The 15,375-nt window shown below is 40.2% G+C and overlaps 6 gene segments (V, D, J or C); 2 read left to right on the top strand and 4 right to left on the bottom strand.

Annotated features, from left to right (window-relative positions):
• Nucleotides 1–134: 134 nt before the first annotated feature.
• Nucleotides 135–1,704, top strand: LOC128451036 (immunoglobulin lambda constant 1-like). The segment is given in 3 exon segments: nucleotides 135–144; nucleotides 273–377; nucleotides 1,159–1,704. Coding segments are annotated over 3 exon segments (438 nt in total).
• A 3,008-nt stretch (nucleotides 1,705–4,712) lies between these two features.
• LOC128451260 (immunoglobulin kappa variable 4-1-like) lies at nucleotides 4,713–5,840 on the bottom strand. The segment is given in 2 exon segments: nucleotides 4,713–5,486; nucleotides 5,580–5,840. Coding segments are annotated over 2 exon segments (375 nt in total).
• Nucleotides 5,841–6,173: 333 nt separating this feature from the next.
• LOC128451035 (immunoglobulin lambda constant 1-like) lies at nucleotides 6,174–7,651 on the top strand (the record flags this gene model as incomplete). The annotated part of the segment is given in 2 exon segments: nucleotides 6,174–6,324; nucleotides 7,105–7,651. Coding segments are annotated over 2 exon segments (474 nt in total), but the record flags the coding sequence as incomplete, so codon positions are not given.
• Nucleotides 7,652–8,834: 1,183 nt separating this feature from the next.
• On the bottom strand, nucleotides 8,835–9,550 carry LOC128451244 (Ig kappa chain V region 4135-like). The segment is given in 2 exon segments: nucleotides 8,835–9,195; nucleotides 9,289–9,550. Coding segments are annotated over 2 exon segments (387 nt in total).
• Nucleotides 9,551–10,053: 503 nt separating this feature from the next.
• On the bottom strand, nucleotides 10,054–11,182 carry LOC128451251 (Ig kappa chain V region K16-167-like). The segment is given in 2 exon segments: nucleotides 10,054–10,846; nucleotides 10,940–11,182. Coding segments are annotated over 2 exon segments (378 nt in total).
• A 3,418-nt stretch (nucleotides 11,183–14,600) lies between these two features.
• Nucleotides 14,601–15,348, bottom strand: LOC128451262 (Ig kappa chain V region 2717-like). The segment is given in 2 exon segments: nucleotides 14,601–15,045; nucleotides 15,139–15,348. Coding segments are annotated over 2 exon segments (375 nt in total).
• Nucleotides 15,349–15,375: the final 27 nt, after the last annotated feature.

Genomic DNA, 15,375 nt, shown 5'->3' with positions numbered 1-15,375 from the left:
AACAATATAATTTTCAAAACATTTTGTTTTAATTCTTTAGAAGCATCCTGTTTGTTTTACAGCTTTCAAATGATGTCAAAATATTTTTTTTAATATTAATTCATGACAAAGTTAAGTGAACATGTTGTGTCTAAATGCTAAGAAGTAACAAAAATGTTAACAAATATTTTATTTTTAATTATTGAATCTCGATGAAATTTCAAGCCACATTAGCTCAATATAAATATTTAGTGTAAATTGTGTAGTTTAACCAGAAACAAGTGACTCTTCAGTGGACAGACTGTTGTTCACGGTGCAGGAGGTTTTTGTACGAGCACCTAATGAGTCTGTATCACTGTGGTGGACTTTCGGTGGGGGAACCAAACTCAACATTAACTGTAAGTACCAGAGATTTTTACTTTGTGCATTTATAACTTTTATCAAATAATGAACAAGAATTTGATCAAGTTCAGAGATTGACTGGCTGATAATTTTGTTGAATTTGTATCAATCTGAGGTAATCTCATATTCTGAGAGAAAGAAATGTAGTTCAATATGTATTGGTTGTAATTAATTTATGTTGATAAATACATTTATAGAAACATGCTAATAGAAATGTTTCATCTATTTTCATGTACAATGATGATTTTTATTCACATGTTTAGAACGTTTTAAAATATAATTTTCTGAAGCTTCAAACTAAATCATATACAATTTTAAAATGTTTAGTTTGAATTGATCAAACATATTTTGGCACAAAAATCAGATGTTGAACACAAACAGGATTTTATCAGTAGATGCAGCTCAGCTTTGTGTTCACGCTTCATGTGGTGAAAAGGAAGTGAAAGAAACAGACGACAAAGGTTTGAATTGTTTTCACACCAGTGTTTCAGCTCTGTGAGTTTAAACAAAAGAAAATCATCTCAGGGACGAGTTCTTCACTGTCACACGTTGAGAAACAGACGTGAAGACGTCCTCAATAATCATCAATAATCATTATCAGTGAACCTTCTCAGCCACATTGACACTTGAACCCTGCGGCTGATGGTCTGACACTGAGTGAATGATGTTCAACAGTAGAAGTTCTTCTGTTTCATTTTATAACATACAAGAAATCACCTGTAAGTCATTTTCCTTCATCCTCATCCCTTTGTCTTTTCTCCCCTCTCTCTCCTCCAGTGGGTGTGGTGCGGCCCACCCTGACCCTCCTCCCCCCCTCCAGTGAAGAGCTGAAGCATGGCACTGCCACTCTGGTGTGTATGGCCAGCGGGGGCTTCCCCTCATCCTGGAGCCTGGGCTGGAAGGTGGGGGGCAGCAGCAGGTCCTCAGGGGTGTCTCACAGCCTGGAGGTCCTGGGGGGGGGCGGCCACTACAGCTGGAGCAGCACCATGAGCCTCCCTGCAGACCAGTGGAGGAAGGCGGGCTCAGTGAGCTGTGAGGCCAGTCTGGACGGACAGAGCCCTGTCACTCAAACCCTGGACCCTGACCTCTGCTCGGAGTAGAGAGACGACCGGATGGAGTCATTGTGCTCTACTGTGGGTCCGTTTGATTTACATGTGTTCTACTGCAGCTCTGCATGTCTTCATGTCTTTTCAACAACTCATTATGACTGTCCAATGCTGTATTGTGCTACTTTTGAAACAAGAATAAATATTTCTTGTTCTCATGTGATTTGTTTTTCACATTTCTATTTTTACTTTACTGAAATAAAATGTATCATCACCAGCATCTGCCTCTGTTTGGTTTTTCTGAGGGAAAAGATATGAATGTAAATCTGTGTTTAACTTCTACTTAGACAGTAATTTCTCTTGTGTGGATCTACATGAAAACCATGTTTCTGACTTCTGAGATGAACATTGAACAAAATGATGAAAATCACAAAAGTATTACATTAGTAGTTTGTAGAACTTTCCTCATAATTCATATTATTGTCAATAAGTGAGAGAAGTAAAAGTGTATATGAAACGTGAGCAATGTAAGGGATATTACACATTTAGCATAACAATTAATTAGATATTCTGTTCCATCCATGTTCTGATGTGTGAGTGCTTCATGGTAATACACTTTTGAATGTGTGATTATTATTATCATTATATCACTAATTGATGAAGTGTAACAGAATCTAAATGACAATTAAAGTCGATAAATAAGTATCTGGCAACATTTAGTCATCAAATGAAAATGATAAATAACTACAATTGTTTAAGATTATTCTGGTTTTAAACTTGCAGGACGTGCTGGTTGTATGAGCTTAATGTGTTTTATAATACATTGTGTATATTATCTGTGTTTATTGTAGTTTTCTGTTAGAACTTGTTGGGACATGATATTTGTGGAACCACAGGCCTCCTGTTCGGCCTACATGGTAGTCAAAGCCTGAAATCAAGCATGGTCTTTGTTCTTGAGAAAACCTCCCGAACTCCATCTCCCAGGATGCTGCATGTCCGTTTGTTCCAGGCAACTTTACCCAGAGGTGTGAAAAGCCACCAGGGTCAGCTCCAATTGGTCACTCTGGCCCCATGACCTGTGAGGTCACCAGGCCAATATAAGGCCAGGTATCCCCCTTCTCTCTCTCTTTCCATCAACTTTCCAAGGAGGAAGGCTGCCGGCCTATCTTCCTGCATTGGCCAGAGGAGAAACCTGATTTCTCCAACTCAAATCTTCTCTTCCCATCCAACGAGAGGAGGTCAAAGGTGCAGCTTCCAGCTCATCTCACTAAGTAAACCTTGTTGCATCTCAAGCTCTTCCAAACTCCTAGCAGCGACTCGATGTCCTGCAGGTACGATTCAACAAGCATCTGAGCTGCACAGCTCAACAGAGCCGTGAGGCAAAAACCTTACGACCAGCCCAGAGACTTCACAGAACTGCGAACGGAACCACAACTTCCTTTTCCCCTTTCCAAGGACTGGTAACACAACCTGGGCTTAATAATTATACTACGCTGAGCAAGACTGTTTATTTGATTCTGTGTGATGTTTATAAGTTTGATATGTGTTGTGATATGTTGGTTATAAGTTTGTCGAAAGTAAGGTTAGTTTGTAATGATCTTCACGGTCTTTCTTTGCATATCTCTCTGACCCTTTCATTCTCTGACTTAACATTTACACAGACACACGCATATCTCTTCACCTCATTTAAATCTTCCCCAGCTACTGGTCGTAGGGGAGAGCGGGGTAATGTGGGACATTTTTTACATTTGCTCCCCTCTAGGCGAGCTAAACGGATATATCAGTAAAATTGACACATTTCCCATTAATTCAGGATGTGTTCTAGCAATGGAAATGATCAGAATGTCTTCAGGACAGAGGGCCGTGAAAATATGATTGTTTTAAAAAAAGTAGTCTTGTGTCCCACTTTACCCCAGCTACGGGGTAAAGTGGTCCACTTACTTTTTCCACTTTAAAACTACCATAACAACACATGTTGTAATAGTTAAAATCCCGAAAGCTAGATTGACAACCACTAATATCAGACTAGTTATAGAATAATGGGGATTGGTCAATTAAGCACATTTATGATTATTATGATTCATGTGATCTCTTGCACATCCTAGCTTACCGGCACATTGTTTCTCTGTCCAATTGGCAGGGACAGGGATATTGTTTTTCTCTGCATATTCAAATCCCAGTTCACGGCACTTAACTGGAGCAAGGCCATGGAACTGGTCAGCTAGTTGTTTCAAGTGTTTGGCTCCTCCTCCATCTCATCTGTGAATATTCTCTTTACCTCAGCTACTGCACCCCAGGCTACTGATTTTACTTTCCCTTTGTCTTTACTTTATGAATCTTTTGAGGGTTGTCTTATCAATATTTCTATCCCTTCCAGCTTTTCTTAAGGACTTCATTCCTTGCATGACCTCAGCGGCTGCACTCTCCATCTCTGCGAGGGGTGTTTGGCCCCAGGTTGTCTTCCTGCTATAGTTTCTTGGCATGATGGCTTTTCTACAATGATTATCACATTAAAAATAAAACATATATAATGTAATATAACACTAAAATATATTTAAGACTAAACTTAACTTGTGCTTCATGGTGGGGTAAAGTGAGACACTGTCCCACTTTACCCCACAGCATTCGTCCCACTTTACCCCGAAGCCACAATTTTAGAAAAACAACATCTTTTATCAGATCAGGCTAATCTTCAGCTAGCATCAATCACATGGTTTTATATGTTGGAAGTTCATCAACATTTATGATATAAGTTTTTCTACCTGAATCAGTTTGTTTTGACACAGCAGTTGACTAAGTTCCAAGCAAGAAATTTTACTTTTACATGCAAAAAACAAATTTTTCTGAAAAAACATACTTTCCACAGCACCTACACCAACTTCTCCTTTATGGCAAGGGTGGAAAGGGAGGGGCTTGAAAACATAATAATCACATGACCACAAATGTGTTCCATTGCCTAGATATAGGGGGTGTTTCACATCACCCGATGTCCCACATTACCCCGCTCTCCCCTAAAACCACTTCTGAAGGAAGGGGGGGCCGTTAACAAAAGGGGGGGGGGGGGGGGGGGCAGCTATCTTTAGGGGGTCAGCGACCATCTAAGAAGTCCACAGGAGGTTGTCACTCTTTTGGCAAGCCACCATTTTGAGAGCACCCTGATCTACATAGGCACACACACACTCACATACACATCTTTGTTTAGTTAGTACATTTGTTAGTACTTTATGTTTTTATACTTTATTATATTCATAATAAATGTTTTTCTTTCAACAATGTTCTTTCATTAATGTTGAATTTTGCCAACTGCTACACTGTCAAGATCTCCATAACCTTCACTGTTCATTATATAATGTTTGATAGTAAATATTTAGATTTCTAATTGAACTAGATCTGAATGAGACTGATCTTTACGTTTGATTGTTGGTCCCTGGCACCATGGTTGTGCCCCGTCGATTATAAATTATAATTACAAATTGTGTTATTCTTAATTGATAATTGGACTGTTTTTCAAATAAATAAAGTAGAAAATATAAATTTGACAAAGTTGGTTTCATGGGGCTTTGTTTGGAGATTTCTGAACATTTAAAACTGCGAGTATGTTTCAGTTGTGTTTAGCCTCATTGTCGCTCTGCATGAAGACTTGTGTTGTGTTCACTGGACCAGTTATTCTCTGTGCAGCTGCAGCAGACCAGTTTCACTTCAGTCCAAAAGAGGGAGGTTTTTGTACGGCTCTAAATCACTGTGTGAACACTGGACCGCTATGATAACTCTGACAGTAATAATCTCCAGCATCTTCAGCCTTAACACCGCTGATGGTTAAAGTGAAGCTAGAACCAGAGCCACTGCCACTGAATCGAGAGTGAGTTCCTGTATTAAGAGTTGTTGCATAGTATATAAGAAGCTTGGGAGCCTGTCCAGGTTTCTGCTGGTACCAGGACATATAGTCACCATTACTATTCCTATAAACACTGGGGTTGGTTTTACAGGTCAGAGTGACAGTGGATTCTGGAGTAAATGTCACGACTGGAGGCTGAGTCACAGTCACCTGGCCGCTGCATCCTGCACACAAACACAAATCATACATTAATCAGCGGAGGTGAAGAGAGAGAACAGGCAGCGCATCACGTCTGAAATGTTGCTGAGTGACTGAACCTGTGAAGCTGCAGCAGGCCAGCGTCCAGATGAGGAGGGTGATGAGAGTCATGGTGGTTGTGGTCGACTGACGGGTCTGAGTCCTGCAGAGTTGGAGTCACAGGACTATAAAGCTTCTCAGTTCAGTGGAGGATCAGCTGACGATGCAAAGCCTCCTCTCTATGGAAATGATTCCTCTGCTCTGAGCGGACTGAAGGTGACGTGGGACACAAACTCAGGAGCGTTGCTGTTTGGATTTACACTAAATATGAAGAAGCAGATTTGAGGGTCGTCATCATCTGGATTTAAATTGGATCACTTTCATTGATGCAAATATGTGTATTTCATTCCCATTGAATTACAGAGTGAGTAGACGAACAATAGAATTTTAAAAACATTTTGTGTTAATTCTTTTGAAGCATCCTGTTTGTTTTACAGCTTTCAAATGAACTCAGACTATTTTTTTTGAAATATTAATTCATAACAAAGTTAAATCAACTTTTTGTCTCTCAATGTTCAAAAGTAACAAAAATTGTATCTTTTTCAATTATAATTTTTTATTTTTAATTATTAAATCTCGATGAAATTTCAAGCCACATTAGCTCAATATAAATATTTAGTGTAAATTGTGTAGTTAAACCAGAAACAAGTGACTCTTCAGTGGACAGACTGTTGTTCACGGTGCAGGAGGTTTTTGTACGAGCACCTAATGAGTCTGTATCACTGTGGTGGACTTTCGGTGGAGGAACCAAACTCAACATTAACTGTAAGTACCAGAGATTTTTACTTTGTGCATTTATAACTTTTATGAAATATGAACAAGAATTTGATCAAGTTCAGAGATTGACTGGCTGATATTGTGTTGAATTTTTTTCAATCTAAGTTAATCTCATATCCTGAGAAAAAGAAATTCAGATCAATATTTATTGCTTGTAATCGATTTATGTAGATTAATACATTCATAGAAACGTACAAAAAACAAATTGTTCATCTATTTTCATGTACAATGATGATTTTTATTTACATGTTTAAAACGTTTTAAAATACAATTTGCTCAGGCTTCAAACCAAATCATACACTGTTTAAAAATGTTTAGTTTGAATTGATCAAACATATTTTGGCACAAAACTCAGATGTTGAACACAAACAGGATTTTATCAGTAGATGCAGCTCAGCTTTGTGTTCACGCTTCATGTGGTGAAAAGGAAGTGAAAGAAACAGACGACAAAGGTTTGAACTGTTTTCACACCAGTGTTTCAGCTCTGTGAGTTTAAACAGAAGAAAATCATCTCAGGGACGAGTTCTTCACTGTCACACGTTGAGAAACAGACGTGAAGACGTCCTCAATAATCATCAATAATCATTATCAGTGAACCTTCTCAGCCACATTGATACTTGAACCCTGCGGCTGATGGTCTGACACTGAGTGAATGATGTTCAACAGTAGAAGTTCTTCTGTTTCATTTTATAACGTACCAGAAATCACCTGTACGTCATTTTCCTTCATCCTCATCCCTTTGTCTTTTCTCCCCTCTCTCTCCTCCAGTGGGTGTGGTGCGGCCCACCCTGACCCTCCTCCCCCCCTCCAGTGAAGAGCTGCAGCAGGGCACTGTCACTCTGGTGTGTGTGGCCAGCGGGGGCTTCCCCTCAGCCTGGAGCCTGGGCTGGAAGGTGGGGGGCAGCAGCAGCTCCTCAGGGGTGTCTCACAGCCCGGGGGTCCTGGGGGGGGGCGGCCACTACAGCTGGAGCAGCACCATGAGCCTCCCTGCAGACCAGTGGAGGAAGGCGGGCTCAGTGAGCTGTGAGGCCAGTCTGGATGGACAGAGCCCTGTCACTCAAACCCTGGACCCTGACCTCTGCTCGGAGTAGAGAGACGACCGGATGGAGTCATTGTGCTCTACTGTGGGTCCGTTTGATTTACATGTGTTCTACTGCAGCTCTGCATGTCTTCATGTCTTTGCTTCAACTCATTATGACAGTCCAATGCTGTATTGTGCTACTTTTGAAACAAGAATAAATATTTCATGTTCTCATGTCATTTGTTTTTCACATTTCAATTTTTACTTTACTGAAATAAAATGTATCATCACCAACATCTGCCTCTGTTTGATTTTTCTGAGGCAAAAGATATTAATGTAAATCTGTGTTTTACTTCTACTTAGACAGTAATTTCTCTTGTGTGGATCTGCATGAAAACCATTTTTCTGACTTCTGAGTTGAACATTGAACAAAATGATGAAAATCACAAAAGTATCACGTTAGTAGTTTGTAGGACTTTCCTCATAATTCATATTATTGTCAATAAGTGACAGAAGTAAAAGCTTATAATGAAACCTCAGAAATTAAAGGGAAATTACACATTTAGCATAAGAGTTAATTAGATATTCTGTTCAATCCATGTTCTGATGAGTGAATGCTTAATGGTAATACACTTTTGAATGTGTGATTATAATAATCATCAATTCACTATTTGATGAAGTGTAACAGAATGTAAATGACAATCAAAGTCGATAAATAAATATCTGGCAGCATTTAGTCACAAAATGAAATTGATAAATAACCAAAATTTTCTGATTATTCTGGTTTTAAACTTGCAGGATGTGCTGGTTGTATGAGCTCAATGTGTTTTATAATACATTGTATATATTCTCTGTGTTTATTGTAGTTTTCTGTTAGAACTCATTCTGTAGAGCAACTAGTTGAGGCAGGTTTTTTACGATACAGCTCCGTTTACAACACGTGCAACTCGGCCGGTCAACGCAGCGTTCACTGCTCCGCCAGAGAATCACCATGAAAACTCATTTGTGGGACTCCAGGGGTGTTTCAAGGGACTTTAGGGGCCTCAGGCAAAAGGGACCTGGGGAGCCTACATTGACCTAGACACCCCCCTACAAAGAAACACATTAACCACATTATTACAATATTCAAACAAATATGATACAGTAAAAATTAAAAAAGTGGAGACCTGTGCTTCCACACAAATGATAGTGAAGTATAAAGTTTAAGTTCAACCCCAACCCCCCCCCTCCACCCCCACCCCCCACCCCCTCCTCATCTTCGACACACATTTAGAAATTATAGTCTACAGATAAAATGTAAATTTGACAAAGTTTGTTTCATGGGGCTTTGTTAGGAGATTTCAAAACATTTTAAACTGTGAGTTTGTTTCAGTTGTGTTTAGCGTCATTGTCGCTCTGCTTGAAGACTTGTGTTGTGTTCACTGGACCAGTTATTCTCTGTGCAGCTGCAGCAGACCAGTTTCACTTCAGTCAAACTGAGGGAGGTTTTTGTACGGCTCTAAATCACTGTGTGGACACATCTGCTCCGTTTACTTTATGGACACTCTGACAGTAATAAACTGCTGCATCTTCACTCTGAACTCCACTGATGGTCAAAGAGAAGTCAGAGCTGCTTCCACTGCCACTAAACCGAGCTGGTGTTCCTGATTGAATCCTGTTAGCCCAGTATATTAGGAGCTGTGGAGCCTGTCCAGGTTTCTGCTGGTACCAGGACAGCCAATCATCACCAGCACCATCCCTATGAACACTGGGGTTGGTTTTACAGGTCAGTGTGACAGTGGATCCTGGAGTAAATGTCACGACTGGAGGCTGAGTCACAGTCACCTGGCCGCTGCATCCTGCACACAAACACAAATCATACATTAATCAGCGGAGGTGAAGAGAGAGAACAGGCAGCGCATCACGTCTGAAATGTTGCTGAGTGACTGAACCTGTGAAGCTGCAGCAGGCCAGCGTCCAGATGAGGAGGGTGATGAGAGTCATGGTGGTTGTGGTCGACTGACGGGTCTGAGTCCTGCAGAGTTGGAGTCACAGGACTATAAAGCTTCTCAGTTCAGTGGAGGATCAGCTGACGATGCAAAGCCTCCTCTCTATGGAAATGATTCCTCTGCTCTGAGCGGACTGAAGGTGACGTGGGACACAAACTCAGGAGCGTTGCTGTTTGGATTTACACTAAATATGAAGAAGCAGAATTGAGGGTCGTCAGCATCTGGATTCAAATTGTGTCACTTTCATTGATGCAAATATGTGTATTTCATTCCCCTTGAATTACAGAGTGAGTAGATGTACAATAGAATTTTCAAAACATTTTGTTTAAATTCTTTTGAAGCATCCTGTTTGTTTTACAGCTTTCAAATGATGTCAAACTATTTTTTTCGAAATATTAATTCATGACAAAGTTAAATCAACTTTCATCTCTCAATGTTCTGAAGTAACAAAAATGTTCACAAATATTTATTTTTAAATTATTAAATCTTGACCTGTGCTCGGAGTAGAGAGACGACAGCACTTCCTGTCTGACATGATGCTGATTCTTTGATGAGCTGCACATCTCCTCTCTGCAGCTTTCTGCTGGGTTTTAGTGTCCATGTTGCTTTTCAGTATTGATCATCTGCAAATTCTGCTTTATCTTCGATATTTTTGTAATTAAACTGACTTTTATTAGTTTCATTCTAATTGTGAACAAAACTACTTATTCATCAAATTATCATAATCATCAATTAATAAAACTGTGTGTCACAATAAATTAGTGTGTTTGTTTTGCTTTCAACATTTTACACTTTGCAAAACCTCCAGTCTGGATCATTGCAGTGTCAGACAGTGCAGGAGATGGTTTCAGTTGTGTCTCTTCTCTGCACGTCAGTAGAGGATACTACATATGAAGCATTAAAGCATTTATTTCAAAATCTATAATAATAACCTGGAGCTTTTTGTTTGGACTGATGTACGGTGCCAGGTTCGGTCAGTAGCTTCAGAGCGGGAAGTGAATGAGGAGAATACAAAACGAGAAGTGTGTGTGGGGTTTGTTTCAGTTGTGTTTAGCTTCATTGTCGCTCTGCTTGAAGACTTGTGTTGTGTTCACTGGACCAGTTATTCTCTGTGCAGCTGCAGCAGACCAGTTTCACTTCTGTCAAACTGAGGGAGGTTTTTGTACGGCTCTAAATCACTGTGTGAACACTCCACTGCTATGTAAACCTAAACAGTAATAATCTCCAACATCTTCAGCCTGAACACCGCTGATGGTTAAGGTGAAGCTAGAACCAGAGCCACTGCCACTGAATCGAGAGGGAGTTCCTGAATATAGAGTTGATGCTGAGTATATAAGAAGCTTGGGAACCTGTCCAGGTTTTTGCTGGTACCAGGACATATAATCATCACCAGCACTATTCCTCCAAACACTGGGGTTAGTGTTACAGGTCAGTGTTACAGTGGATTCTGGAGTAAAAGTCACGACTGGAGGCTGAGTCACAGTCATCTGGCCGCTGCATCCTGCACACAAACACAAATCATACATTAATCAGCGGAGGTGAAGAGAGAGAACAGGCAGCGCATCACTTCTGAAATGTTGCTGAGTGACTGAACCTGTGAAGCTGCAGCAGGCCAGCGTCCAGATGAGGAGGGTGATGAGAGTCATGGTGGTTGTGGTCGACTGACGGGTCTGAGTCCTGCAGAGTTGGAGTCACAGGACTATAAAGCTTCTCAGTTCAGTGGAGGATCAGCTGACGATGCAAAGCCTCCTCTCTATGGAAATGATTCCTCTGCTCTGAGCGGACTGAAGGTGACGTGGGACACAAACTCAGGAGCGTTGCTGTTTGGATTTACACTAAATATGAAGAAGCAGAATTGAGGGTCGTCAGCATCTGGATTAAATTGTGTCACTTTCGTTGATGCAAATATGTATATTTTATTCCCCTTGATTAACCGAGTAAATAGACATACAATATAATTACTTATAAAGTATTTTTTTTAATTCTTTTGAAGCATCCTGTTTGTTTTACAGCTTTCAAATTATGTCAATCTTCTTTTCCAAATTTTAATTCATGACAAAGTTAAATTAACTTGTTGTCTCTCAATGTTCAGAAGTAACAAAAATGTTCACAGATACTTTATCATCAAAATTATAAAAGTGCAGACCTGTGCATTTACGTAAATGATAATGAGGTAATAAAGTTTATGTTCAACGCCCCCCCACCACCACCTCAGGCTCATCTTATGTTCAGACTCTGTGTGACTTTAACTCTGAGGAGCAGCGATGGATAAAATTCATGCAAAATACATTTGAGTGCACCTGTCTTTATGAAACTGAGAGGAAGAGGTGATGCTGAGTGAGAACATGTGGACATCACATGAAGGAACTTTCACTTCTGTGTCTGACTTTGAAAAGTTCTGGTCTGCACACATGGGAGAAGTTTGTCTTCAAGGCTTTTTACAAGAAAACCTTTGAATGTGATTGTTGTTAATGGACTATTTCATCCCAAACCAAGAAATGTATCAAAATCTGACCAAGTGATTTTGTTCCTCAACTAATTCCAACTGTGACTGAACATTGAAGCCGTCAGGAATATCCCTTCATGTCTCTAAGTACATGCACACTGCCCTCTGCTGGCTGTTGACCATCATCAATAACTCCATCATGGTGTGAGGCTGATTTTGTTTTCTGTCCTTGTTCAACCTTTTCATCACCATGTACATCAGTCATTTCATGCAGCTCTGATATCAGGGAAAGAAGTAAATAAGTACGAGTCATCTGACGTCAGTGACCCCAGGCCTCTGTTTACTTAAGTATTCTCACCGTCTGAGAAAAAACTCTGAGTATCAATCAGATTAAATGTGAGAGTGAAGTTTTTCGAGAATCAGGCTCATTCAAATACTTTGTTAAAAAAATTTAGTGTAATGTTTCAATTCCATTCAAACTGAGCAAACTGCATCTGCTAATAAAGATAAAACCATTTGAATAAAAAGAGCTGCAAAATGCATCATGAGGCCTAAAGAGACCTTAGTTAGATAGACTGTCTATATGAAGGTATAGACAGACTGATTACTATATGAGGATTTATAAGGTACATTTAGATTTAAATACAGACTATTGACTGTCTTAATAATTTATTTATTTTAGAATATATATATAATAATAATATAGTCATAGTTTATTTTGAAACAGTCTATTTAAAGAGGATGACAGTCTATGCAAAATATGTAGAATCTATAGACAATCAATACAAGTACAGTCCCTGACAAAAGTCTTGTCGCCTGGGTACAAGTTGACCTTAAGTGCCCCTCAAATATATTTGTAATAATTTTTTTTTACAAGAAATGCCTAATTTCAATCCCAACAGCTTTTGAAATAATGTTCTGGTGCCAAACGAAACTGCTGAAAAGCATTCTAACGTTCACAGCTTGGTAAAGCCCACTGTCAGCTTTTGCAAAGACAAAAGTCTTGTCGCCTTGTTATATGATGCACCCAATCGTAGATTACAGTCTCACCCGTGATCAATAATTGATCAATCAATTAGTGGGTGTGTATAAAAAGAACCCCAGCACACCAGACCTTCACATCAACTGCAACTTGACCTCTGACAACATGCCCAAGATTCACCCTGAGACCAAAGCGTTGATTATCAAGAGGCTGAAGACCAGATCCATTGCTGAGGTGGCTGACACCTTCAATGTGTCTCAGCGTCAAGTACAAAAAATAAGAAAAAGATTTGAAGAGACTGGAGATGTTTTTGACAAGCCCAGGTCCGGCAGACCCCACAAGACAACTGCTCGGGAGGACCGTTTGTTGGCTCGAAAATCCAAGGCCAGCCCCTTTTCCACTGCAGCAGAGCTCCACCAGGCCTGGTCATCTCAAGTCCCTGTGTCAACCAGGACAGTTTGTAGAATTCTGTCTCGAAATGGCCTCCGTGGTCGAATCAGTTCACAGAACCAGCACTAAACAGAAGGCAATTAAAAAAACGTGTGGCATTTGTCAAGGCTCACAGCCTGCTAAAAGGACGGACGCTGGAAAAGTGGCAGAAGGTGGATTTCTCAGATGAATCTTCGGTTGAATCACATCACAGCCGCCGCAAATATTGCAGGAGACCTACTGGAGCCCGCATGGATCCGAGATTCAACCAGAAAACAGTTAGGTTTGGTGGCGGAAAAATCATGGTCTGGGGTTACATCCAGTATGGGGATGTGCGAGAAATATGCAGGGTGGAAGGCAATATCAATAGCCTAAAATATCAAGAAGTATTAGCTTCCTCTTACATTCCCAAACAATAAAGGGGTCAAATTTTGCAGCAGGATGGTGCTCCATCGAATACTTCCATCTCTACATCAAAGTTCCTCAAGGCGAAGAAGATCAAGGTGCACCAGGAATGGCCAGCCCAGTCACCAGACATGAACATCATTGAGCATGTCTGGGGTAGAATGAAAGAGGAAGCATGGAAGACGAAACTTAAGAATCTTGATGAAGTCTGGGAGGCATGTAAGACTGCTTTCTTTGCTATTCCTGATGACATGATGACCGCATGGATGCAGTCCTTCAAGCTCATGGAAGTCATACAAGATATTAAATATGGATCTCACAGCACCACTACTTAATTCACTGATGTTATGCAACATATTTTTGTATTTGAAGTAAATTATTTGTTCAATTTTCACATTACTCTCTGTAGGCGACAAAACTTTTGTCTCCCCAAAATCTGACCTTTCTGTGTTCATTAAATGATCAATCTTTTTTCAGTGAAGCAAATCTATTTTAGTATATTAAACATAATTTGGAAAGGTTTTAGTTTTCATATGAGCCATTTCTAAAACAGATGGATTAATTAAAAGTCAGGTTATAAGCTGTTGTTTCTACAAAATATATAAGTGAGAAGACTTTGGTCAGGGACTGTATATATGCAATCTATATGTCTTTAAAAACTGTTAATACAAAGATAGAGTCCACTAACACTATATATAAAGATGTCTACAGCCTATGGAATGCACCTTGCTCTATGTAGGATTCTTGTGTATACTACAAAATACATCATGAATTTATTTACTGCAAATACTGCACTTGAGAAAATCTATTTTGTACAAACTTAGAAATATTCTACTGAGAATCCTGTGGAAAATAAGAGAATAAGCAAAGCTTGAGGTGAAATGATATTTAAATATTACAAGCTGATCATAAATTTTTAGGAATAAAGTAATGTAGTGAGTAAAATAAACTTTTGAAGAGCTTCATCTTGAGTCTGAAAGTGTCTGATTGTGTCTGTTGTGCTTGGTGAGGTTACTGTCAGTCTCTGTGTTCACTGGTCTGTGTCCCACTCTCTTCCTGCTGTAACAGCTCATGTCTCTGCGTCTGACTGAGGGAGGTTTTTGTACGACTGTAAATCACTGTGTCAACACAGGTGCTCTGCTGATTATATGGAAGCTCTGACAGTAGTAAACTGCTGCATCTTCACTCTGAACTCCACTGATGGTTAAGGTGAAGCTAGAACCAGAGCCACTGCCACTGAATCGAGAGGGAGTTCCTGAATTAAGAGCTGTTGCATAGTATATAAGAAGCTTGGGAGCCTCTCCAGGTTTCTGCTGGTACCAGGACAAATAATTATTGCCATAAACAGCGGGGTTGGTTTTACAGGTCAGCGTGACAGTGGATCCTGGAGTAAATGTCACGACTGGAGGCTGAGTCACAGTCATCTGGCCGCTGCATCCTGCACACAAACACAAATCATACATTAATCAGCGGAGGTGAAGAGAGAGAACAGGCAGCGCATCACGTCTGAAATGTTGCTGAGTGACTGAACCTGTGAAGCTGCAGCAGGCCAGCATCCAGATGAGGAGGGTGATGAGAGTCATGGTGGTTGTGGTCGACTGACGGGTCTGAGTCCTGCAGAGTTGGAGTCACAGGACTATAAAGCTTCTCAGTTCAGTGGAGGATCAGCTGACGATGCAAAGCCTCCTCTCTATGGAAATGATTCCTCTGCTCTGAGCGGACTGAAGGTGACGTGGGACACAAACTGAGGGTCGTCATCATCTGGATT

The sequence above is a fragment of the Pleuronectes platessa genome, chromosome 11 (genome assembly GCF_947347685.1).
Source record: "Pleuronectes platessa chromosome 11, fPlePla1.1, whole genome shotgun sequence".
NCBI classification, from domain to species: domain Eukaryota; kingdom Metazoa; phylum Chordata; class Actinopteri; order Pleuronectiformes; family Pleuronectidae; genus Pleuronectes; species Pleuronectes platessa.
Note: the sequence above shows the minus strand (reverse complement) of the source record. Positions and strands in the feature narration are given on the sequence as shown.